This window comes from Microtus ochrogaster, chromosome 2 (assembly GCF_000317375.1).
Source record: "Microtus ochrogaster isolate Prairie Vole_2 chromosome 2, MicOch1.0, whole genome shotgun sequence".
Taxonomy (NCBI): Eukaryota; Metazoa; Chordata; class Mammalia; order Rodentia; family Cricetidae; genus Microtus; species Microtus ochrogaster.
In genome coordinates, this window is record NC_022010.1 from 33,645,353 (window position 1) to 33,669,706 (window position 24,354).

Below are 24,354 nucleotides of genomic sequence, written 5' to 3' on the forward strand. Positions count from 1 at the left end.
AGGCCCAGTGACCACATGTTCAAGTTTATCCCAGTCACAGCAATCGAAGGACCACTTCTGGACACCAATATTCTACAGTGGTTACTTTCCTCTTTGCTGTGACTCAATGCCCAACAAGAAAAAACTTTAAGAGACAAGGGTTCATTTCAGGGACTGGGGAGATGGTTCAGCAGTTAAGAGCACTGCCTGTTCTTCCAGAGGTCCTGAGTTCAATTCCCAGTAACCACATAGGGGTTCACAACCATGTATAATGAGATCTGATTTTTTTTCTGGCCTGCAGGCATACATGGAGGCCGAACACTGTATCCATAATAAATAAATAATTAAATAAATAAATAAATCTTAAAAAAAAAGTTTAAGATTACAGTCCAAGAGAATACAATCTAAAATGGTGGGGAAGGGATAGTGGCAGGCAGGTGTCTAGTCTAATCATGTTGTATCCACAGTTAGTATACAAGGATATATGAGCGTTGGTGCCCAGTGGACAGTGAACTTTCTCTTCTCTTTTGTTTCAGTGTGTGTGTGTGTGTGTGTGTGTGTGTGTGTGTGGTATTGGTAGGGACCAAATCCAGGCCTTATTCATGTACTAAGTAAGAGTTCTGTCTCTGAGCTACATCCCAGCTCTTTTTGTTCAGTCTCAGACCACAGATCATGGAATGGTGCCATCACACTTAGGCCGTGAGGGTAGGTCTTCCCAGCTCCATGAACACATTCTCGGAACTCCCTCACAAACACACCCAGAGGTTAGACTCCTAGGTGAGTCTAAATCCTGTCTAGTTGACAATCAATATTAACCAGTACACCGTCATTAAGATTCATAGGCATTACTGCAACATGGCTGATGTTTTTTTTTTTATTGTGAGTTTTCTTTGGCATTTTATTTTTTTCTTGTATGTTTAATTGGCATATGATACTCATGCACATAGGTTTGTAATAATCAGATCTGCATAGCCCCCACTTGTAACACCCGATTTCGGTCTTACACCCTCGGTACAGTCCGCGCGCCACTGCACCGAACGCGAGTCGAGCAAGGCCTGGAGATTGAACAGAACACACAGAGAGACCAGGGTCATTCGACAGGAGATCAAGCGAATGCCGTTTATTCAGCCTTGGGGAAGCCCTTATCTACCTTACTGCAGCACAAGGACCCCCACCCAGGCAGGTGGGGAAATTACCATATCTCAAATAGAATGAATGCCCTGCGGCTAACCACCAGGCAGGGCAGGAGGAATATAGGAACTTAACCAGGTGGGGCAAGGGGAAAACAGGAACCAACAGAATGCTAGTCATCTGACTAGAAACTGAATGCGGTCCAGGAATAAGGGTTAAATGCTTAGTCATGCTGACCAGAAATTGTCCTCGAGAAGCACTCCAGGAATAAGGGAGGCCAGGGCCCTACACCCACTTTATTAATCACTTCTTCATGGTAAAACCATTCAATGTCCTTTCTTTCACCCAATTTTTAAATATCTCCTATAAGAGTGTTAATAATTGCTATTATCTATGCAATACATCACAAACCATTCCTCCTACCTGCCCTGTGCCTATTGGTCATACTTTCTCTTTTCCTAACAGTGATCTCTGGTTTATGCTGAAGCCATTCAACTACAAATAATAGATGCCTGCCTTTACAAACCACATTTTTTTATCCATTCATACACATATTGATACTAGGCCATCCCACTTCTTGGTGACTTTGACTCACGCTGCAGCGAATATGGGGTGCTGGTTTATGATTTGATTTCCTTTGAATGTGCATAACCAGCAGTCAGATTGCTGGTTCATCTGATAGTGACATTTCTAATTTTTGAGGAACTTCTATACTGCTTTCCATAATGGCTGTATTAATTTACATTACCAAGAATAGCTTGTAGAGTTCTTCTTTCACAGCTCACGTGACAGTAATTAGCACTTCTTGCCATTTTGATAGCAACTATGCTAGCAGAATAAGGTGATAGTTTGCTGTGATGGAGATTGCATTTCTCTAATGATTGATACGATTGAGCACTTTTTCCATGTTGCTATTAACCATATGAATGACTGATGAATCGATACCATTTTAAAAGTATTATTATTAATTATTAGTGTACCTATGTGTGCAGGCACATGGGCCACGGTTGTGCTTGCAGGGGTCAAAGGCAACTTTGTGTATTTCGTTCTCTCTCTCTCCACCTTTCCATGGATTCTTGGGATCAAACTCAGGTCACCAGGGCTGTGTGGCAAATGTCTTCATCCATCCACTGAGCTGTTCCACCAGCCCCCATAACCACTTTTAGTCTGATATTCCCTTGCTTTTGAGTAGCTTGAGTATTATATAGAGTCTAAGTATTGACCTTTTGCTGAATATTTTTGACTCATTTATAGGTTGTCTCTTTGGTGTGTTTACTGTCTCCTTCCCTTTACAGAAGATTTTAACTATCCTGAGTAAGATAGCAATCTGTTCCAAAATATGCATTTCTCAGAAGTGGTGCAAAGGGATTCAACAAATTTAACACGTTCTGTTGAAGTTAAATATAGATAATGATTTCAAACAATAAAAAGTCAGGTTCTATCATTCGATATATAAAATGCATGGGACCTCACGGATTCTTTGACCGACAGCTGGGAAGCCTGCATGGAACCAAACTAAGCCTTCTGCATGTGGGTGACAGGTCTTTGGATCTGCCTGTTTATGGGGCGCCTGACAGTGAGACTGGGATCTATCCCTGCTGCATGAACTGGTGCCTTGCTCAGCCTTGATGAAGTTGAGAAGGGGCTTGGTCCTGCCTCAATGTGATGTTCCAGGCTTTGTTAACTCCCCATAGGAGACCTTACCCTTTCAGGGTAATGGATGGGGAGTGAGGTGGGGGAGGAGCCGGAAAAAGGAGAGGGAAGGAGAACTGTGGTTGGCATGTAAAATGAATAAAAATAAATAATAAATAAACTAAAAAAAAATTTTAAGTTGGTGTGGTATTAAGGAGGTTAGTTACACATATACCTGTGTGAGTGTATACACACACACACACACACACACAGAGAGAGAGAGAGAGAGAGAGAGAGAGAGAGATTTCTTGAGGAAAAAGACAGAAATAATGTTTTCATAAGCCAAAGAGAACTGAAGATTGCTAGGAAGCCACCAGAGGCTCAGAAAGAGGCCTGGAGCAGACTCCTCCACTTTACTCAAAAGGAACTGGTTTTAGAAATCCAGCCTCCAGACCTTGGAGCAGCAACTTCTGTCGCTGAAGCCACTCACTTTGTGATATTTTGATACAGTAGCCCTCACAAGCTCTAGAGGTGGTCACATCAAGATAGCTCTTTCAAAACGGAGGTGTCCTGCCATCTCATAGGAAAGGCTGGGGCTCTTGAGACCCCCAGGATACTTATCTCCAGCTCAGCTGCTCAGCAAGTTTGGTGGTCTGAATGAAAATGACCCCCAGAGGCTCATAGAGAGTGTGACTATTAGGAGGTGTGGCCTTGGTGGAGTAGTTGTGTCCTTGTTGGAGGAAATGTGTCACTGTGGGTGAACTTTGAGGTACCAGAAGCTCAAGTCAGGCCCAGTGTGGCATTGTCTCTTCCTGATGCCTGTCAGTTCAGATGTAGAACTCTCAATGGCTTCTCCAGCACCGTGTCTGCCTGCGTGCCACTATGTTCCCCACCATGATGATAACAAACGAAACCTCAGAACCATGACCCAGCCCCAATTAAGTGTTTTCCTCTATATGACTTGCCTTGGTCATGGTGTCTCTTTACAGCAATAAAAACCCTAACAAAGACAGCAAGGCTGGCCACCACATAGTACCTTGAGGTAGCAATGTGCCATTCCAACTATGTCCTTCTCTAAGTCCCAGAATTCCTAGGATCATCATTTATTGACCAAAATTTTAATGCCTTTTCATATTTCTTTCTACATTATTCATGGTATAGTTTTCCAACCTAACTGCAAATGTTTTGAGGGGCTGGATCATGCTAGAAATCTAACTCAGGAGAAAAGTGATCTTCCTGATCAGAATTCTTGTTGTGACCCTTGATGTCTTTTGTTTCTGGGCCTGGTTTCCTTGACTATGTGAAATCAGTACAATCCCTACCTCAGTTACAATAGTCAATGATTCTCACTCCTTGCATGCTTGCTACTTAACCAGCCTGGCTGCTTAAGATATAAAAGCAAAAGAGAAACTTTGTATGGTGGCTCACACTTATAACCCTGGCCCTAAAGTTCAAAGACAACTTGGGTTTGTAGTGAGGGCCTGGCTATGTCTATCTTCAAAACAGAAGTAAGGGTGGCTTGATTCATTTGTTAAGTGTGCTAAGCAACTATTCATCTAGGGAGGTGGAGCACCAAAGGCGGGAGGAACAGTGGCCCTCTAAGCATTCCCATGCCCTTCCTAGACTCCAAGTTCTTTCTGTCTTGTCCTCCCCCTTCCTAGAACTCTCCTTTCTCAGTGCCCACTGAAGCATTGTCCACTTGTGATAAAAATACCCTGACCACCACATTGGTTGTGCTGGGTACCCTAACCCCCTTTCTCTTCATTGGGGATTGAAGGAACTTGGTCTTTCCCATTGGTCACAGTACTTTGGGTAGAGTAAGGTGTTGTAATATGAGCGGCGAGGCTGCGTCCCCGGCACCCCGGCCGCCTGGCTAGCTTATGCCCCGAAATAACAACACACAAATTGTATTCTTTTAAACACTGCTTGGCCCATTATATCTAGCCTCTTCTCGGCTAACTCTCGCACCTAGACTAGCCCATTTCTAATAATCTGTGTAGCCCACGAGGTGGCTTACCAGGGAGATTCTAGCCTATGTCCATCCTGGGTCGGAGCTTCATCGAGTGTGCCTGGGAGAGGGGAGCATGGCATCTGCTCCAGAGAGCAGAGCTGTTGAGTCTGAGCTCACTTCCTCTTCCTCCCAGCATTCTGTTCTGTTTACTCCACCCACCTATGTTTTAACCTATGAGGCCAAGCAGTTTCTTTATTATAATTAACCAATGACCTTCCTCCATCACCAAGGTTTGTATGTTTTTTTGTAAGGAATGCAGCAAATGCCAGCCACCATTAAGAAAGTAAACATGCAGCCGAGGAGGTCGCTCCATTGGTAAAGCACTTGGCATGGGAGTGTGGCAAGCTGAGTTCAGATCTTCAACAACCACAGAAATGTTGGGTTGCCTTAGCAGCTGCCTGGAACCCTGGCACTTGGAAGATGGAGACAGGGGGTCCTTAGGGCCAACTGGCTAGGTAGAGTGGCCAAATCAGGGAGTTCTAGGTTTAAGTCAGAGGCCTTGCCTCAATAAATAACATGGAAAAAGACTGAAGACACCTGAGATAAACCATATGGCCTCCATCCACATAAACATGGGTCCCCACATGTAGGTAAACACACACACACACACACATTTCACACACACACTCTCCAACGGCAATCACTGTTTTGTTAATTGTAACCAGTTGCAAACTTTGGTTTAATTTAATTCTGAAATTAATTTTACCCAAAAAGATAGGAGCCGTGGGAAAGCTATGTCAAAAAGTGTGTGTATTCTTTATGAAAAATCACCAAGTTCTCAGCTCTACTGATCCACCCTGAAATGCAACCTTTCATTGTAGTACCATAATTAAATGTAAAACTGGTAACATAACCATTGTAAAAAAAACTCCCCAAAGTCAGACACTATCTTTCAGGGTATTATTTCGTTATTTTTATACTCCTGGAGAAGCAGTGACAAACAGGTATGAGCTATCGGATGTGGATGCTGGGAACTGAACTCAGGTCTTCTGAAAAAGCAGCAAGCCTTCTCTGCCGAGCAGTCTCTCCAGCCCCTGGGGTTATTGTTCCTTACAGTCGGTAACACAAAATGATCAAGTTGTTACGAATGAATGTATTTTTCCTTGCCACATTTGAGGAAGCATTACTTAACAATCTCACACTCACCTTTAGCCAAAAGGGGGAGCAGTGTTACTACTTAACAGTTTTCAGTCATCTCATTTAGCAGTTTGACTGTAGATAGTTTCTCCTTTGCTACTTCAGAAACTAGTAAATGGCCCTTTTGATATATTTTAAAGTAGTTATGTCAATAAGAACCTGGTAAATAAACAGCTTAAAACCCAAAGATATATCAAACATGAAATATAAAATATCTATGAAGTCTTGCTGCAAGAATAAACTGTGCTCTGGTTCTAGGAGATAGGAACCCGCACGGACTAGATCATGTGAAAAGAAGGTTCTGGACACAGGTACCCTATTACAAATAGCCAGACTCTGACAAAATTTGGGAGCGTGGGGGAGGGGGCAAAAGGAAGGGAAGAAGGGGAAGAGGAGGGAGGAAGGGGAGGGTTGGGGAGAGCTTGAGGGAATGGGATAGTTGAGATGGAGGAAGGACAGATATGAGAGCAAGGAAAGAGATATCTTGATTGAGGGAGCCATTTTGGGATTAACAAGAAACATGGCTCTAGAAAAATTCCCAGGAATCCACAAGAATGACCACAGCTAAGACCCTAAGCAATAGAGGAGAGGGTGGCTGAACTGGCCTTGCCCTGTAGTCAGACTGATTATCTTAAATATCACCATAGAACGTTCATCTAACAATAGATGGAAACAGAGACCCACATCAGAGCACTGGACTGAGCTCCCAAGGTCCAGCTGAAGAGCGGAAGGAGGGAGAATATGAGCAAGGAAGTCAAGACCATGAGGAGTTTACCCACTGAGACAGTTTGCCTGCGCTAATGGTAGCTCACCAACTCCAACTGGACTGGGAGTGAATGAGCATGGGATCAAGCTAGTCCCTCTGAATGTGGTTGACAGTTGTGGCAGACTGAGGGGCCAATGACAATGGCACTGGGATTTGTCTCTTCTGCATGTACTGGCATTTTGGGATCCCATTCTCGTTGGATGTATACCTTGCTCAACCTGGATGTAGTGGTGAGGGACTTGGACTTCCCACAGGGCAGGGTGCCTTGCCTCCTCTTAAGATTGGATGGGGTGGGGTTAGGGTGTGTGGAGGGAGTGGGAGGGAAGTGGGAGGAGGGGAAAAAGTGGGAATTTGGATTGTTTTTTTTAAAGTAATAAAATAATAATAATAATAATAATACTAAAAGAAATAGCCGGTCTCATAGAAATGTAAGTCCAGGAAACTCCAAATAAGAGCAAGCTCCAGAGAACTCCGTATTGAAAGATCAGCTTGCTTTGAGAGCCTCGCTTTGGGGCTCTGCCATTGACATGGCCTGACGAGTTCCCAGGGGGTCTGCTCTTTCCTGGTTTTCTTCCCCACTTGTTTTCCTGAGCATGCCTCTGGGAGAACATGAGACGGTTTCTTATTAATTACTGCTGCGAGGGATTCAAAGAAATGAAAACGAGACGCCTGAGTCCTAACCGTGGACGGAACTTGAAGTTCTACAAATAGCTGGGTGTGGGAACTCAGGCTAGCTGGTCACTTAGCCGTGTGACCTCGGACCTGCCATGTCGTCATTACTAAATCAGAACGAGCACCTGTTCTTTCCAAGGGCTGGGGTAAGGAGGAGTCTGGTCTCGGTACTTGTCCAGACACTAGATGGCAGCCGACCTGTTTCCCCGCAGTCCCCTAGTGGGTCACAGGAGACGCTTGGATTAGAGGGTTGTCTCTACTACATGTCTTCCGACTCCTGAACAGCTGTGCTTGTGCCTACTCAGTCATGTCCGTAGGTCTACTGTTGTGACTTGGATGGACAGTCAAGCCCCCAGCCCCACCAAAAGCTATAGCTTTAAAGGCTTATCCTCAGCTGGCCGCACTATTTTAGAAGGTTCTGGAAACTTTAGAAGTTGAGGCCTAGCTGGAGGAAATAGGTCACTCCACAGCATGCCCTTGGAACTGTGTTTTGTCCTTCTCTCTCTTTCTTCCTATCCACAATGATACCCTGTCTCACCGCAGTCCCAGAGTTAGAAGAAGCAAGGGCTATGGACAGAAACATCTGAGCTGTGAACTTAAAGATGTCAACACTTTCTTGCCATGTTGAGCATTCTGCCACAACGGAAAGAAGTCTGGGTTGCCCAGTTGTCCATTCCACTCTTGCCAGGGTCATCTGGAAGTAGGAACCCCAACTGAGACATGCTGCCCTCAGACTGGCCTGTGGACAAGTTTCTGGGGACATTCTGATTGGTGTTGCTGTGCGAGTGTCCTGGGCAGATGGGCTAGGGTGGCATCGGACAGAAAACTGAGCAAGCCACGGAGAACAAGCCAATAAGCGGTGTTCCTCCATGCTTTCTGCCTCTTGTTTTGCCTCTAGGTTCCTGCCTTGAGTTCCTGGCCTGGCTTCCTTCATGGCAGACTGGGATCAGGATGCGTAAGCCCGATAAACCTTTTCCTCCCCAAATTGCCTTTGGTCAGTGTTTTATTACAGCAATGGAAAGCAAACTACAACAAAAGCTAATACACCTACCTCAATGCACACCTCAACTTGAGGTCTTAACAAACCTTTGCCCCTAAACCCTTCCATGATATGGAGAATATCAATTTTAGCCTGGTTTTTGAGAACTTTTTTTTAAATATGAAAATGGATTCACCCCATGCGTTTGTAATAAAATTCTCTCTCCCCTTTGCTCTGGGCTGTATTCTTAATAACTCTGTTTAGAGATGTTTTCTTTTTACTTATTATTAATCGTCAGCTGGCTGTAGCAGCTCCGTCTTTGATCTCCCTTTTGTCGGAACACCGCCCTCCCTGTCTGCTCCTCAGTCTCCCTCATAAATAGTAATGATACAAAAACAGACTCTCCGGAGCGAAAGGAGCCTGGGGCCAGCCTCCCTCAGGCCTGTGAATTGTCATTCCTGAAGCTGTCTATTCCCTAAGTTCTTCTGCCAGGTTTCTATGGGAGCCGAGGGATCATTTTCTCCCTTTCCAAAGAACAGGGTGAGTCGAGGCCTTGAGCTGGCAAGTCCTTTAAAGTCATTTTCAAAGGAAACCTGAGCTGCAAGGCCGTGCGGTTGGCAGAGGGTGGCGTGACTTTCTGAAGCTCTCTCTGGGGCTTTGGGTGGTCAGCTCCTCCAGCTTCCAACACGTGCTCAGAGCCTGCTGCAAAGTCACTGCCAGGAGCTGATCAGTGGGCACATGTCCCCTCTCCACTGCCACCCAGGAACAGGAAGGGGATGTCGGCTTTCTCTTCTGGGCCCATTACCAGAACCACACTTGTCTTCCCAGTTCTCAGATCCTGCCAATCAAACTTGGTCCTCGGGGTTTTCTGAGGTAAAATAAAAATGGATGCCAAAGCAGGCCAGTGTGAACTGACATCTGAATCACAGATTCATAAAAGGTCTAGTTAACCCAGTCGCCTCTCGGATAAGCTGGGAGACAGAGCCATGGTGAAAATGGTGACCCAACACACACAGGAGAGGTGGCTGTGCTCCAGCCCAGGGGCAGAGGCTTGCTTGGCCTCTGGCCAATCTGAAAGCGCTGAAGTCTAAAAATGTCTGTTGGTCACCCAGGAGACCTCAAATGCAGTGAGGCTGAGAAGTGTATGACTTAAGCCTTTGACCTGCCCTGCGTAGCCAAGTGAAGGAAACTTGTTTACGAAGCCAGGGCCAAGAAGGGCCCTCTCATTTTAGAAAAGAATAACCACTGAGGTTCAGAGCAGTGGGGGGAGGGGGATCATGAAACGTTTGTGTCTAAAGCGCAAGGGCAAGCCGCAGAGCGCGCAGACCAGAGCTAGGGGATTCAAATCCTCCACCTGACCTTCAGGCTGGGGTCTGCCGCTGGTCCTGTGCTCAGGACAAAAATAGTCAGAAACAGGACAAACCCCAGTCTACCCTCAAGCAATGGCCCACTTCAACATCTCGCGGACCAGCGGCCCCTCCCTTCCTAGAACGGTTCCCCCTGGAACCCGAACGCTCGCTCGGAGGCCAGACCCGCTTGGATCTCCGTGCAAAGACAGAGCTTCAGAGACATCTCACTTGACTTTTCAACGTTTTATTCTTATATTTGTACAGCTATATTTTACAACGCAATAATGCAGTTTAGACACAGCCAAACCCTGTCTCCGGAGTAATTATAACGACAAGCATGACGCAGAATGTGGGAGGAGTCAGACATTCCCAAAGAGAGTTTAGTTAGTGACAACTTCAAGTCCCTGTGTCTGCCTACACTTCAAAAAGGGACGGCGCACGCTCGCCCACCGTTGAAAACTTCCGTGAAAAAAGGCACCGTGAGGACACGTTACAGGTATATACAAACTGAAAACTAGAACAAAAGTATACATTTCTCCTTCTGCAGCTTTTTTTTGTTCTTTTTTTGTTTTTAATACACACTTTGTAAATTGTAAACCTTCACTTGCAAAAAAATACAAAGACACTGAGGCATTTTAGACAAAATATTTTCTTACTTATACAGACGCAATACTTAAAATATTCTCTGAAGTGCTCTTTCTCAATAGATTCTCAGATCCGTGTCTGCCTGCAGATACAAAATCGAGCCTTTAACGCAGTTCTATATTTTCAATATATCTTTTTAGGTTTATATATTTATATTATATATATATATATTTATATATTTACAATTCTGCCATATATTCCTTCACCTTTGGTTAAAAAAATTAAAGCCCTCTCTTTGACAACATACTGAAGTCTTGTCTTTGAAAACAATACACATTTACATACAAAAGAGATTTCTGTTCCCACAGAACGTTTACATTCCTCGCGTTGCAACCTGTCACGTCAGAACTTTTGCCTTCTCCCCTACTTTGATATAGAAGATGAGTTTGCTTTTTGCTGACATGGTTTGTTCGCCTTACACATAGGAGAAGAAGCAATAGTATTTTCTTAATGTCGTATGGCAGTGTGGGAAGGGGAGCCGCCTTGGCTCCCGGTCCCGCGAACCCCACCCCCACCCCCCACCCCAACTATGATCTGCACTAGTGGATGAGAGAGGCACTACATCATGGGGTGACCTTTGTAAAGTGTTACAGCATCCTTTGGGGAGGTTCTGAGAAAGGGCTAGGGAGAAAAGAGTCAACACTCCATGCTTCAGCAGGCTTTGGGGAGCTCCGGAGGCAGGTCAGCAGCCGACACGCGGTATTGCACCTTGGTGTTGGTGATGGCGCCGTGCTTCTGGCGCAGGTGAAGTCGCAGTTGGCTTTTGTGGCGGAAGTGTAGGTTGCACTTCTCACACTGGAGAGACACCAGAAGCTAAACGTTAGTTGTCAGCGACTTCAAGAAATGAGTCCTTTCTCAAAAACCCAGAACTGGACGTCTCTGTGAGGGTGGGGTGGAGGCAGCTCCTCCCTCTAAAAGGGAACCCATTTGAATCCTGGCTTCCACTGGAGGTTAAGTATACATTGCTCAAATGTCCCTGCCTTTCCTTCCATGTCACTCATGTTTCCCAGGCTTGAGATGCCCTTCCCTGACTTAACTGCATGATTCCAAATCTTATCCAAGACACAATTCCGATGCAAACCCCCCTAATGAGTAACACATTTCTGAGTCTAAGATAAACATCCATCTCTTTTTAGATCTTGAATTTACAGCCGTGCCCGGCTACCATCTTTGTGCATTCACGTCCTCATCAGGTGGCTAATACTTTGGAATGCATACTTCTCATACAAACCTTGGAGTCTCCCTATGATCTAGCAGAATGAACCCTCAGAAAACTGTGACGTCAGTCTGAATACAGCAGCACAGTTGGATTAGATGGCCTAAATTCGTGGAGATTCTTGAGTCTGGGAGATGTGTTTTCAAACGGCACGGGTCCACGCCAACTGTGCCACCATCGCCCGGCATCCTGTCCACGTCATCTACCAAGCCCTTAGCTTTCCCTTCGGTAAGGGATTGGGGCAATCAATGCCAAATGTCACTCTCAGTTCTTGTCTCTGTGACTAAAATCAGAGCAGATCATGCCGCGGCCACGAGCTTGAGTAACTGGAAGCACTGAATGAATTAGTTACCTAAATACAGCCGGTTCATGAAGTAGGCACTATTTTCTGGATCAATGTACAGATGAAGAAACTAAGGCACTCAGGGTAAAAATAACCAGTTTGCCAAGAGACAAATAGCAAATACAGAGATGCTCATTCAAAGCCTGCTGCCACCAATGCATCAAAGCACCAAAGCAATCTCAGAAGCCATGGAAGCAAATCAGTGTGGCTCCATTCCAATTATATATTATTCAGGTCCTACGGAAGTTAAATTTCACAAAACTCACAATATCCCAGTTTTAACCTACACAGCATTTAAAACTTAACCAGTAGGCTGCAGTTGCTAAGACTCTGCTCTGGGACACGCTCATGCCAACAGCCTGTCCTTGACTTGGCACAAAGCATGAGGGCACCTGCTCTTTCTCTTGAATTCCATTTATTTTTATTTTATACATGTGTGCGTGATTATCTATATCTGCGCCATATACGTGCAAAGACCCGGGGAGGCCAGAAGAGGGAGATGAATCCCCTCAAGTGGAATCATAGGCTGCTATGAACCACCCAATTCAAGTGCTGGGAACTGAACAGCGCAGATGCTCTTCACTGCCGAACCACCCTCCCGTCCCAGCCCGCTCTGTCTTGAAACGATGTTTCCTAGGCTTATTTTTGGTTCTGGTTTTGGTGTTTCCCTTTGCCATATTTCTCTGGTTGCTCTTTGACTAGGCTCTGCTTTGACATCTTAGATGCTCTTCAATACATACCTAGTCTAGAGCTATGATGAAGACACTCGGGAAATATTTGTGGAATGAATAGACCAATTACGTTGCCTTTCCTAAGACCCAGGTCACCTAGACCAAATGCCTCCATTTCCAAGATGAACACACTGAGACCTGGGACCTCTGCTGCCCTTCTGCTCTGTATCCCTCCCTCTCGGGCCAGCCAGCGGCCATGGCTAGGGTTTACCTACATGGTAAGGTTTCTCTCCTGTGTGGATGCGCAGGTGGCTCTTTAGCGTCTGAAGGTGCCTGAAGCGGGTGCCACAGATTTCACAGGGGTACGGCTTCTCTCCGGTGTGGATGAGCACATGGGCACGGAGGTGGGCCACCTGGAGGGGGGGCACAGCATGAGAGATGCCGCCAGGGTGCTCGGCCAGCCTATGCCCAGGCCCTCACCCCACCCCACGGCGCCCCTTCTCCATGCTGCCTTGCTCACCTGCACAAACCTGGCCCCACAGGTCTCACACTTGTAAGGCTTTTCTCCAGAGTGAATTCGAGTGTGGGTCTTCAGGTTGGCTGGCCGATTGAACTGCGCTCCACAGATGTTACAGCGGTAAGGCTTCTCACCTGTCGCCAGACACATGGAAAAGGGGGGGATCCTATTTAATGAAGGTCTACACAGCCCCTTTTTTTCAAGGCAACTGGCCAAGATGACTTAGGCCTTCCCTTCTCTATAGCAAGGTCAGAGGGAGAATCTAGGGCAGTGGTTCTCAACCTTCCTAATGAATGCTGTGACCCCTTAAGTATAGTTTCTCATGGTGTGGGGACTCCCGATCATGAAATTATTTTCGTTGCTAATGCATAATTGTAATTTTGCTCCTATTAGGAATTGTAATGTAAATGTCTGTGTTTTCTGAAAGCCTTAGGTGACCCCTGTGACAGGGTCATTCAACCCCCAAAGGGATCACAACTTGTAGGTTGAGAACCACTGATCTAGGGACCCGCCATCCTTCACACACACACACCAACATACTCAGCAGGGGACAAGGCCAAGAAACAAGCAGTGGCATGGTCGGATGTGAACAGTGCTACGCCTAGGACACACGGGGGAGGCTTCGAGAAGCCCGACCTGCAGAACGAGTGTTGCCATTAGGGCATCAGCCTATAAGGGCTTGAGCAAGAGACTGTCCTTCTCTGGGCCTCAGTTTCCCTCCCTGAGTGGGAAGGGCTGATTTAGATGACCTGGGAAGACGCTTCGGGTTCTTCCCTTGGACAGACTGATGCAATCATCCACTCGCTCGCCAGGGAGATACAATCAGGCTGCTCTAGTTTCTCTCGCAGAACATACTTTTCCGCTTGTGGCAGGCAACTACAGCTGTATTCCATTTGCAGGCCAGGCAGGGTGTGGGGCTGAGCAGAGGCTGGGCAGAGGAAACCAATCTAGGGTTGAGCCTTCCATTATGGAAAGTTTCGGGGATAATGGGGCCACTGGAAGGTCTGAGAGCTAGTTAATGCCCACGACAATGAGGCTGGGAGACTTGCCCTGGGAAAAAGACCGTAAGTTGGTTGATAAGTCCTTGAGGGGCAGCAAGCGGCTTTTGTTGTTAGCTGGCTCTACCCGAACCCAATCCGCTTTGCCACTACCAGCATTGGTCTCCTCACTCAACCCCAGCAGAGGCGGGGAAGCAGGACACACAAAGGGTAAGGGGAGTGGCAGGGACAAGACAGGGTTAAGCCCCTAGTTTAGTGGTTCTCACTCTTTTTAACGCTGCCACCTTATGGTGACCCCCCCCCACTTATAAACTTATTGTCATTGCTGTTTCATAACTGTAATTTTGCTGTCATTATGAACCATAATGTAAACATCTGACAAGCAGGCTACCTAATACGCGACCCCGTGAAAGGGCTATTCAACACCCAAGGGGGTTGCCACCCATACGTTGAGAACCACCGCCCTAGGCCAAGCCAGGATGGGGCCTGCCTTCGGCTTGACGCCAACAAAGTCCCCAGGTTTATCCTCTTGTCTGTAGCCCTAACTGGAGCACTCACTGTGGGACAAGGCCATACCTGTGTGGACGGTCTTGTGGCTGGCGAGGTTGCCTTTGTAGCGGAAGGAAGCCTGGCAGCGGTCACACTTGTAGGGTTTGTCGCTGTGCGTCTGCAGCGTGTGCCTCTTGAGTGAGGCCTCCTCAGAGAAGCGGCAGTCACATTCATTGCAGAAGAAGGCCCCGTTCTCTGCAGAGCATGGGGGGAAACCACGTCAGCATAGTAGACAGGTAACAGCACGGTAGAGCTCAGACGCCTCCGTTCTCTGGAAGTAGGCTAGTGCTATCCTGGACCCCGGGCTCCCTAACCAACACTTACGGGAACCCATTGGACCAGTGGGGATTTTTATCTTTCTCAGCATTTAGTCGTGGAAGACAGAGATGGAAGAAAGATTAAATCTCAAGGTCTAGGGCTCTCACATGGCCTCACCAATTTGAGGACACCTTAAGCTTTTTTTTCTCCTGGAGCGCTGAGAAGGCTTTCTTATCAGTTCAAAGTTCAACGTCTATTCATACACAGCAGCCCTGGGGCAAGACTCTCTAAGCCTCTCTGAGTCTCCCAAGTCAGGTTAATATCCTTGTCCTGCCTACTCACAGGAGCACATTATACTATGAAAAAGAATGATAAAATTATGGGGACACAAGACCCAGATCTAAACCGATTAGTCTTTAAGTCCCTTCAAAAGGGATTAATGACAAAGACTCCATGGTCATCTTTGCATCAAAGGCAGGACCCTAAAGGTGATGGCAGAAATGGAAACAGAGGCCCAGAGTGGGGAACTGGATTGCAGAAGAGTCATCTGAGGTCAGGCGGGCACGGTCCCTGATCTCCCTCTGATTTGTGGCCTGGTGACACGCTGCTCGCAGTCAGCAGCTTCTCTACTTTGTCACAACAGTTTGAGAGTGGCATATCCCTGCAATTTAACACTGATTATATATTTCCTTGGTCACAAAAGATAGTTGCTCGAGCTGTTTTCTAGAGTGAGACTTTTTACAGGGTTAAAAACTGAGGGAGCCAACACTGACTATATGGAGATGTGAATTTAATAATTTAGTTCAACTAACTTAATCCAGCAAACCTTTTCTAAGTACCTCCTCCATGCTAGGAACCAACTAAGGCCTGTAAAAGACACAGGAATGACTAAGGTCAGAAGTTTCTCCAAAGAGAATCTACAGCCTTCCAAGAAACACTACCACGCATCCAGGTCGGTACAGTAGTTTTGGCTCAAACAGGCCGAGGAAGCTCTGGGGGTCCCAGCAGCCCTGCAAGCCACTGTTGCTGGGGTGAAGCTGAAGATTGCTCAGCCACTCAGTTACCCAAGTTCAACACCTACCCCTGATCAGCCCCGTTCCTGGTAGACGAGGGGGAGAGACTAACCATTGTTGGTGATGGTGAATACCAACAGATTTATAATCCAGGTCATTTCCTAGAAACAGCAGCACCAATAAAATGGAAACACAAATCCCACAGAGCAGAGGGGCCTCCCTTCTCCCAGGCACTGAGAGGGAAGGAGGAGAAAGGGACTTACCACAGCTGGAATCTGAGTACTCTGAGTGGGTCTCTCCCATCTCCTCGGGGAACGTGGGCCCAGCAGTGTGGAGGCACATCTCTGTATGCTGTGGGGACTGAGAACCACAGGACGTGCACTTTGGGGGGTGCATGTAAAGTGGTGAGTGGCTCTCACTGCTGCTTCGGGGGGAGCCTGTCAGGGACCTGTGGACAGAAAAAAAGGGGTGTCATCAGCCAGCAGTAGTAGTCCACAGGGTCTCCATGCTAACCTCTCTCTGTATGCTCAGGCAAGCCCAGAGATCACAGTTGCCTTCTGCAGTTCTAAGGGGCGAGCCCTCCTCAAGCTCTCTTTTGCTGACTGGTGTCAATGAGTGCCTAACTTCCACTTCTAGGCTCAGTTGCTTCTCCTAAGGCCTGCAGCCCACAGCCTCTCTTGGTCTAAAAGGAGGGTTCCCTGATCAATCACGACCACAGGAAGTGCCTCTGGGATTTGTGGAATGCTTTTCTCCCACACAAGGCAATGCTCTCTCTTGCTATGGAAAACAAAAGAAAATGAAACAAAAATACAACTTGGGTGAACTATGCTTCATGGCTCAGGTTAACTCATGCTCGTACTAGTTCCCCTCAGCATTTCAGACAGAAGACTTCACAGCCCTGCACTCTGCATTCATCTGAGCCTGGGAAGCTCAGAACTGTGCACAGGTAACCCCTGACCTTAGACCCACGGCCTCTGAAATCACCTGTTCACGATGTTATTGAGTCGGCTGGCTTGGGGGATAGTTGAGTCCTCTCCACTCACACTGAGCTTGGTTGGGGACTGGAGACCAAGGTTCTCAGGCTCCAAAGGTGGCTGGCAGACAGGTGGGGCCGGGTAGACTCGAGGGGAGAGGCGGCCCAGCTCTGCCTGCTCCGTGCCCTCTGATTTGGCATTCTGGTTGAGGCTGTTGAGCACAATGAATTTATACTTCTTCCAGTTGCAAGCTTTCGGGTCAGTGGGGCTCTTGGCTGGCGGGGAGCCAGAGGCCTGAAGGATGCAGGCGTTCTTGCTACTGCAGGACTCTGTGGGTGAGTTGGGCTGGCAGTCAGATTTCTGGGGACTCTGGGGACTAACCAGACCCTTCCGGTTCAAGGGTGCATTAGGGGGCTCGAAGTGCAGGGCGATTTCATCCTCCGAAGAGGGTCTCTCTTCTTCTTTGCTGGCCTTGTCACAGGGGAAGTATGGGGCATTCCGGGCAGAGGGGGCAGCAGGCTTGGGGCCCTCAGTCACACTGTAGTGCATGTCACTCCGTGCCTCCTCTGGGACTGCCTCCTTGGGTGAGTAGATGTTGCTGTGGCACAAGCTGGGGGACACCTCCATGGCTGGTCTGCTATATTCACCGGGGACTGGCCTGACACTGTCGCAGGAGAGGGTCCGGTCCTTGGGGAAGTGGTTAGCCACAGGCATGCGGGCATGGGCATCTCGTAGCTCTTCATCAGAGAAAAGGAAGCTGCTGAGTGGGAGGTGGCTGTACATAGGATACGAGGCTGGCGGTGTTGACAGGCCACTGAAGAGGCTAGGGGGAAAGGCTCTGCCCTCACACCCAGGGGGATTTCTTAGCGACAGGTTGTTCTCCACGACCTCACGCCCTCTGTAGGCCATGATATCATGGGGCATCAGCATGCGGCTGTTCAGGAACTCTTCTCGGGGAGGCTTAAGTGCTGGGGCCATTTCTGCTTCGCTGTGGGGGTTAAAAATAAAAGACCCCAGTTTAGAACTGTTAATCAGGTGACTTTCCACAGCTATATAACCACTTCTGGGTCTGAGTCAGCTAGACATGGAAGATTTGACTCTGGAGTGGGAAACACAATTATAAGGCATTAATACTCAGAGGTCTAGTAGCTGGGCTACAGTTGGGGAAACTGAGGAAGAGGAGTCACTCATATAGTCTGTGTCTGACTGGACCTGACCTTGCAAATGCGAGGCCCATTTGTATGCATGTCTTGGGAACGATAATTCTTCTGGTGACGTAGAATTTGATGGGCTACATAAAGCGTTTAAGGCCCATATCTCGTTTCAAGCAATAAGCCAAATCGTTCGAGTAAAATCCTGCAGGGAAAGGCAGGCATGTTATACACATGGAAGCAAGGAGGGAAGAATGTACGCAATGTCAGTGCGATACACTCGGAGAATATCATCTAATAGACCTGGCCCATATGTTCAACAGACGCACTGAGAAGACCATGGAGGAGGAGAGCAGGCAGTGACCAGTGCAAAAGCCCTGGTTCCGGAGCAGCCTGGCCTAATTTGCAAACGCAGCTCTGACCTGGAGCAAGTTGCTTAACTATTGGGAGCACAAGGCCTGGCCTGTATAAAGTACTCCCAAATGAAGGCAATGATGAACTCACCGCCATTATCACCCACTGGAGACAAAAACATTGGCTGCAAATACTTAAAGGGACTTATGTGGGTGAAAAAAGTAGGCCAGCTCAACCCGCTCTTTAGCTAACAGAGCCAGAATCAGAAAGTGAGGGCTCCAAGAGCCAGATTTTAAGAGGCTGTCAGGAGGAACTTTCCAGCTACCCTAGGTGGATGGTACGGCTCTGAGAACATGAGTTCTCTGTCCCTGGAAGTGGTCATATGCAGACTGGAAATGCCTTCTGTTAAGAAAGAAGGCCGTTTCCCTGAAGCTGCCGAGGCGAGCGATTCTGAGACAGTTGAGCCTCAAGTAGCTGCTGTATTTAGCAAGGCTCTCCACTTCCTCAGCTCTCAGCATCCTCGACCTCCATGGATGTTCATGTCTCCTACACTTTGGGTAAGGGTTCGACCAAGTGAACTCAATTCAATTCTTTACGCGTCCTCCCAACGGGAGCGTGGCTATATGGATGAAGAGTAAGGCAGCCACATACACTCTGGTGGCCTGTGCTCTGGTGGGGTACTAAGGCACATGTGTAAATAGTTATGGTAGAAATCCAAAGGAGGGCCCACATATGCACACAATCGTTAAGAGAAGATTGGAAGGAAAAGCAAAAATGCTGCCTGCCAAACACAGAGGAGCAGAGAGAGTTGGCTAAACCTCCGCGGAAAAGGCATCCAGTTCTGGCCCTGCAGGGTGAGTGGAAGGAAAGAGACTAAAAGAAAATGGGGCGTGGGGGGGGCGGAGGGTACCCAAGACATACACATCTGGGCTGCTGCAAGGAATGACATCTGCCTAGAGTACACGAATAAAGGGGAGAATCGTGCAATTTTTGTAGCGAGGTGGGTGTCACGTGTCCTAGATGCTGTCGTGGCAGGCACGGTTTCTGATCTGGAAGTATCCTTTCTGCACCCCCAGCTTCTACCTAGAGAGCAGCTCACCTGGCCTTGATGAACTTCCTGCACGTGTCCACAACGTGCTCCATCTGCAGGTACATGGCTGTAGCCATCACAGCCATGATGTTTCCTTCCCGCAGGTTGAGCCTAGATGTATACATGAAGTCCAAGAGGATGCAGAACCCCTCAGGGTTGATCTCAGGATCTAGATTGATTACGCTAAGGTTGCACTTCAACTGGTCAGTGAAGATGCTGTAGAAGAGGCCACTGTAAGACAAACAGAGGTGCAACTGTAGGAGTCACAAAGCATCTGTGTCTTGTCGTCCCAGAGCCCAGAGCCCTAAGCTCTGTGGCACTTGCTAATACCTTCTACCTGTGGACAGCCTAACAGATACCAGGAATTTGTGGATGGGACTGTGTTTTGGTTTCCCAGCCACCCAGACCCGAACAGTCACACAGAAGCTATGTTAATTACAACACTGTTTGACCAATGGCTCGGGTGTATTTTTAGATAGCTCTTACATCTTTAATTAACACATCTACCATATCTGTGTATCTCCACGAGCCTGTGGCCTACAGGTAACATTCTGGCATCTTTCTCCTTCGACAGTTACACGGCATCTCCTTGATTCCACACCTACTCTCTCTATATATATCTCTGTTTGGATTTCCCGCCTGGCTTTCCTTTGCTAAGTCGTTGGCCAAAACAGCTGTACTCATCAACCAATAAAAGCAACACACAGACTTCCCACATCAGGACTTCTGGAAGTGTTTTGTATGTTTACATTAACCTCTGTCCTTTCTAATCCTTGAGATGTGTGCCACCAAGTTCCGTCTTTACAAATGGGGAAACTGAATTGGCAGAGTGTGGGAAACAGTGTCAGAATCACGGCACTGCCTTCCTGTTGCCTGACTTAGCTCTCATCTGCAGCCCCTACTCTGACTTTAAGTTTCATCGAAGTACTTTCCTCTCTTTGCCACAATACCCTTATTTTAAAAAGTCGATGGCACGAGGAGCAAATTAGGGCTGGGTGACAAATAATAATATATCCATATGCTCCACCACCTTTCTCAAAGGCCAGGGATCATCAGAAGGTCAGTTATTCCTAGATTTGAGGCAAATCCCAAGGCATGGCTTCAGGTCATGTTGTCTATTCAGCTAAACCTAGAATTCTAGACTAGCTTGTCATCTCAACTTTTCTCTTTCTGGGTGGGTTGCCAGAAACGAACCAGACCTTCCTTCCCCAATAAGCAATTCTTCAACCTTGTCTAATAGCCTTAACTTCTCTGTGCCTTGGTTTCCTTATCTGCCAAGGTAAGGGGAGAATTGTGTGTGCTTAATAGGATTGTGGCAAAAATGAAAACTGTTAGCGGTAGCACTGATGCTTGGTACACAGTAAACACTAGCTCTTATTTTATGTCCGTACAAATTTCTGTTCTCTGTATTTTAAATTTTTATTTCGTGTGTGTGTGTGTGTGTGTGTGTGTGTGTGTGTGTGTGTGTGTGTGTATGCATGCTACGGAATGGGAGTGGAGGCCAGAGGACAGCATGTCAGAGCTACTCCTCTCCTTCCGTCATGTTGGTCCTAGGGTTGAAGTCAGGTCACCAGGCTTGGAGGCAGGTGCCTTCACCTCCTGAGCCATCTCATCAGCCAGCCCTTCACATTATTTTTTAAGTGCTATTATTAGACATTAGCTACTTTCTCTAATTGCAACACAGAGCTGTACATCACTACATAGACCTGTGCCTTGCTTTCATTGCAAAATGGAGACATGGTACCATCCACAAGAGACAGCTTGTGGGGAGAGCTTAGAATTGACTTAAGATGATATCACCCAGGAAACTTGAAATTCAGGAAAATACGAAGAATTATCAGGCTTACTCACTCTCTACTTAAACCATGGAACTATAGTTATAGTATAAGTTAAGTCCAACCATCTGGGCACGGTGGTTCATATCTACAATCCCAGCACTTGGGGTAAGAGAATCAGAATTTCAAGGCCAGCCTTAGCTAAGTAATGTGTTTAAATCTCTTTCAAAAAAAATATTTTGTTAATAAAGTACAGTTATGGCATAAAAGGGCAAAAGCTATCGTGCTTAAAGTATTTAGAACCTGCCCTTTGCTTTTCATCCGCACACGGGTTAACTGGATGTCTTTTAGTTAACCAGCATGTGTCTCCCTTCTGGCTTCAGACACATCGTGTCTTCACCCCCTATGCCTCTGTTCTCTAAAGGTGTGTTCCTTCAATTGTTTCCTGAAAGTCCAGAACGCCAGGCCAGGTGCTGAGATCTGGAGACTAAGGGACTATCATCACAGACGCAAGGAACGGCCTACATATTCATCTCGCTGGCAGCTGCCAATCCTACCTCCCCGTTTTATTTATTTTAGTTTATTTTTTCAAGACAGGGTTTCTCTGTAGCTTTGGAGCCTGCTCTAGAACTAGTTCTTGTAGCCCAGGCTGGTCTCGAACTCACAGAGATCCGCCTGCCTCTGCCTCCAGAGTGCTGAGATTAAAGGCGTGCATTACCAACACCTGGCCTACCTCCCCGTTTTATACAGTCACCCCTCACTCCAACCCCACTCACCTGCAGGCCATGAGCACTGTCTTATGGGCTCTGAACTGTTCACGGCTCACCACAATGACAACGTCCGTCAAGATGTCCCGACTCCGGAGACGATTAAGGTTAAGAAGAACATCACTCGCATGGCGGGTGAACTGAATGCAGCTGTCAGCCGGTGAGGCCATGTTGTCTTCGCCTGAACAGAAATTAAATTCCTATTAGTCCTCTAGAACCTACTCCCTGCTTACCAAAAGACGTAGACAATAGTTTAGCGAGCTAAGGTGGAGAACGCAACTCAGGTATCTGGTGGACAATTCCTAGTCCATCTCTGGACATTTCTATTCATAGCTGTCGAACAGGGAGAATAAAAGCTAAGGTAGAAAGCTCTTTAGGGGAAAGGGGAAGGGAAGGACTGTTAAGTGTTTTTCCCACATACTAAAGACACTGCCAAGCATTGAGAGGCAGTGAGTATGTTGCAATGAAGAAAACCACTCTTGGAGAGTTACCCAGTTCGCTTTGCCTTTCACCAGCTCTATGACGTGGACTGTGCTGTTACTGTTTCTGGGCTTTGGTTTTCCAAAATAGGAAGGGCAATACCTATGTGGTATTTAAAATTAGAAATATGTGCCTAGACCATAATAGGTTCTTTAAAAAAAAAAAAGGTGCAGCTATTTTTATCTGTATGTCATTTCATTATCCATCCCATGCTCTGGGATTGTGAGTTGTTTTGTTCAATAATTTGAATGCTTTAGCACTAGCAACCCCTGGCCATGTAGGCGACCAGACTAGCCTGAACTGTGAATGACAGTTCAGGGATGGACGAATAATACCACGCAGCGCTATTTAGTCAGTTAGTATCTGGACAGAGGGGTAAGCGCTGAGATCTGTACAGAGAGAAGGCATTATCCTTTGCTCGTCAAGCGAAAGGTGGCAAGCTTAGAAAGAAGCACACATGCATGGGTGGGTGAAATTCAAAAGAAATAATTCATCTACAAATCTTACAGCCTATGATTTGATTTACTCACCCAATGCCTTGCTTCACAGTCCAAAATTTTGCTTTAAAACTGCAGAGAAGAGAGCAAACAGAGATTGACTAAATGAGTGTAAGATTGTCCACTCGGTCTTATTTTAGGACACACGTAGTTAGCTTTGCTTTGATAGCTGCAGCCTGCCAGCTGGTGCGGTTTTCCCACAAGCTAGCAAACATATTCCATCTCTGCGCTTATAGAAACAACAGGCACTCAAAGCCATTTGGTAACAATGCTTTAGCCTTACTGCTGGGAATACCACTGCCAGCATTAATTACAAATACCTGTATACATATATTTCCTTTCCCAGGGTAAAAAAAATATATATATACATCAAAAGACCATTTGGGTTTATGGGAAACAAAAAAAAAATAAGTAACTCTTTCAATATTAATGATAATGATTCTTCGGGGACTGAAAAAACACTGGATGCTATTCAAACCCTTGCTAAAAATATTATCTTTCAAGTCTTAGAATGATTCCACAAGGCTGATACGGCCAATATCTTTATCCTTATTTCACTGGTGATGAAATTGAGACTCAGGGTTCAAATGACTTGTTCAGGACAAACAGCCAGGCAGTATCTCCTGATTCTCTGGAACACTTAAGACGGAATACCAAGTCTACAGAATAAAACCCAAGACATCATGTTTGTGCATTCCTTGAGCATCTTTGCCCTCTTTTTCAAAGTTTCCCCTCCCTCTATTTCCAGGTATAAAACTAGACAGAGGACTGACCCTAGCTTCCAAATTTGGCCTTCTCCTGGCTGGTGAAAGATTTAACTGTGTGGTTTAGCTGAGAACTGGCCAGGGAGCCTTAAAGAGATTTAATGAAATATGTGCTCTCTCCAGACTGGTTTCTCTAAAACAAAAATCATTAAGAACGTAGGTGCAAGACTCTCCTTTATGATCGGATGTGGGCTACAAAGCAGAGCGATAATATATCGGAACTCTGTTCTCCCATTTAAACAGCACAGCCCTCCAGAAGTGCTTTCCCAGTAAAGTAGCCTAAGGCCAGTGAGGTCATGTCAGGCCACATAGATCACTGATGGCCTGGCCCTAGGTCTTCTGGCTTAGATTCCTGTCCTCTTTCCAAGTCAGCCTACGTGCTGTAAAAAACGCAGGACAGCGGCACCCTGAGGTGGGTGAATCTCAGTTTTAAGCTCCTTCCCCCACACCAACTTTGTCCCATTCCACGGGGCTGAGTCTTACCAAATGAGCACTCTAAAATGAGAGGTTTCCTTGAGTCTGTAACCACTCACATATTTCTCTGTGGTGCCAAGGGCCAGTCAGTCAATCTCATCAGCTTCGAGCTTAAGATGTGTGTGTGTGTGTGTGTGTGTGTGTGTGTGTGTGTGTGTGTGT

At 46.7% G+C, this 24,354-nt stretch overlaps 1 protein-coding gene across 2 annotated transcripts in view; it reads right to left on the reverse strand.

Annotated features, from left to right (window-relative positions):
• Positions 1–10,818: 10,818 nt before the first annotated feature.
• Positions 10,819–24,354, reverse strand: part of Bcl6 (B cell CLL/lymphoma 6) — a 22,362-nt gene continuing 8,826 nt past the window's right edge. The window contains exons 2-10 of one of the 2 annotated variants that reach the window (XM_005344763.2): positions 22,988–23,026; positions 21,987–22,158; positions 19,445–19,666; positions 16,851–17,828; positions 16,130–16,314; positions 14,623–14,790; positions 13,052–13,182; positions 12,807–12,944; positions 10,819–11,096 (exon numbers count right to left, since the gene is read on the reverse strand). In XM_005344763.2, coding sequence (XP_005344820.1) covers positions 10,953–11,096; positions 12,807–12,944; positions 13,052–13,182; positions 14,623–14,790; positions 16,130–16,314; positions 16,851–17,828; positions 19,445–19,666; positions 21,987–22,147 — 2,127 coding nt within the window. In that variant the 5' untranslated portion in view covers positions 22,148–22,158; positions 22,988–23,026 and the 3' untranslated portion in view covers positions 10,819–10,952. Of the gene's footprint in view, positions 11,097–12,806; positions 12,945–13,051; positions 13,183–14,622; positions 14,791–16,129; positions 16,315–16,850; positions 17,829–19,444; positions 19,667–21,986; positions 22,159–22,987; positions 24,349–24,354 lie in introns of those variants that run through there. The other variant, XM_026785250.1, reaches the window with a different exon arrangement.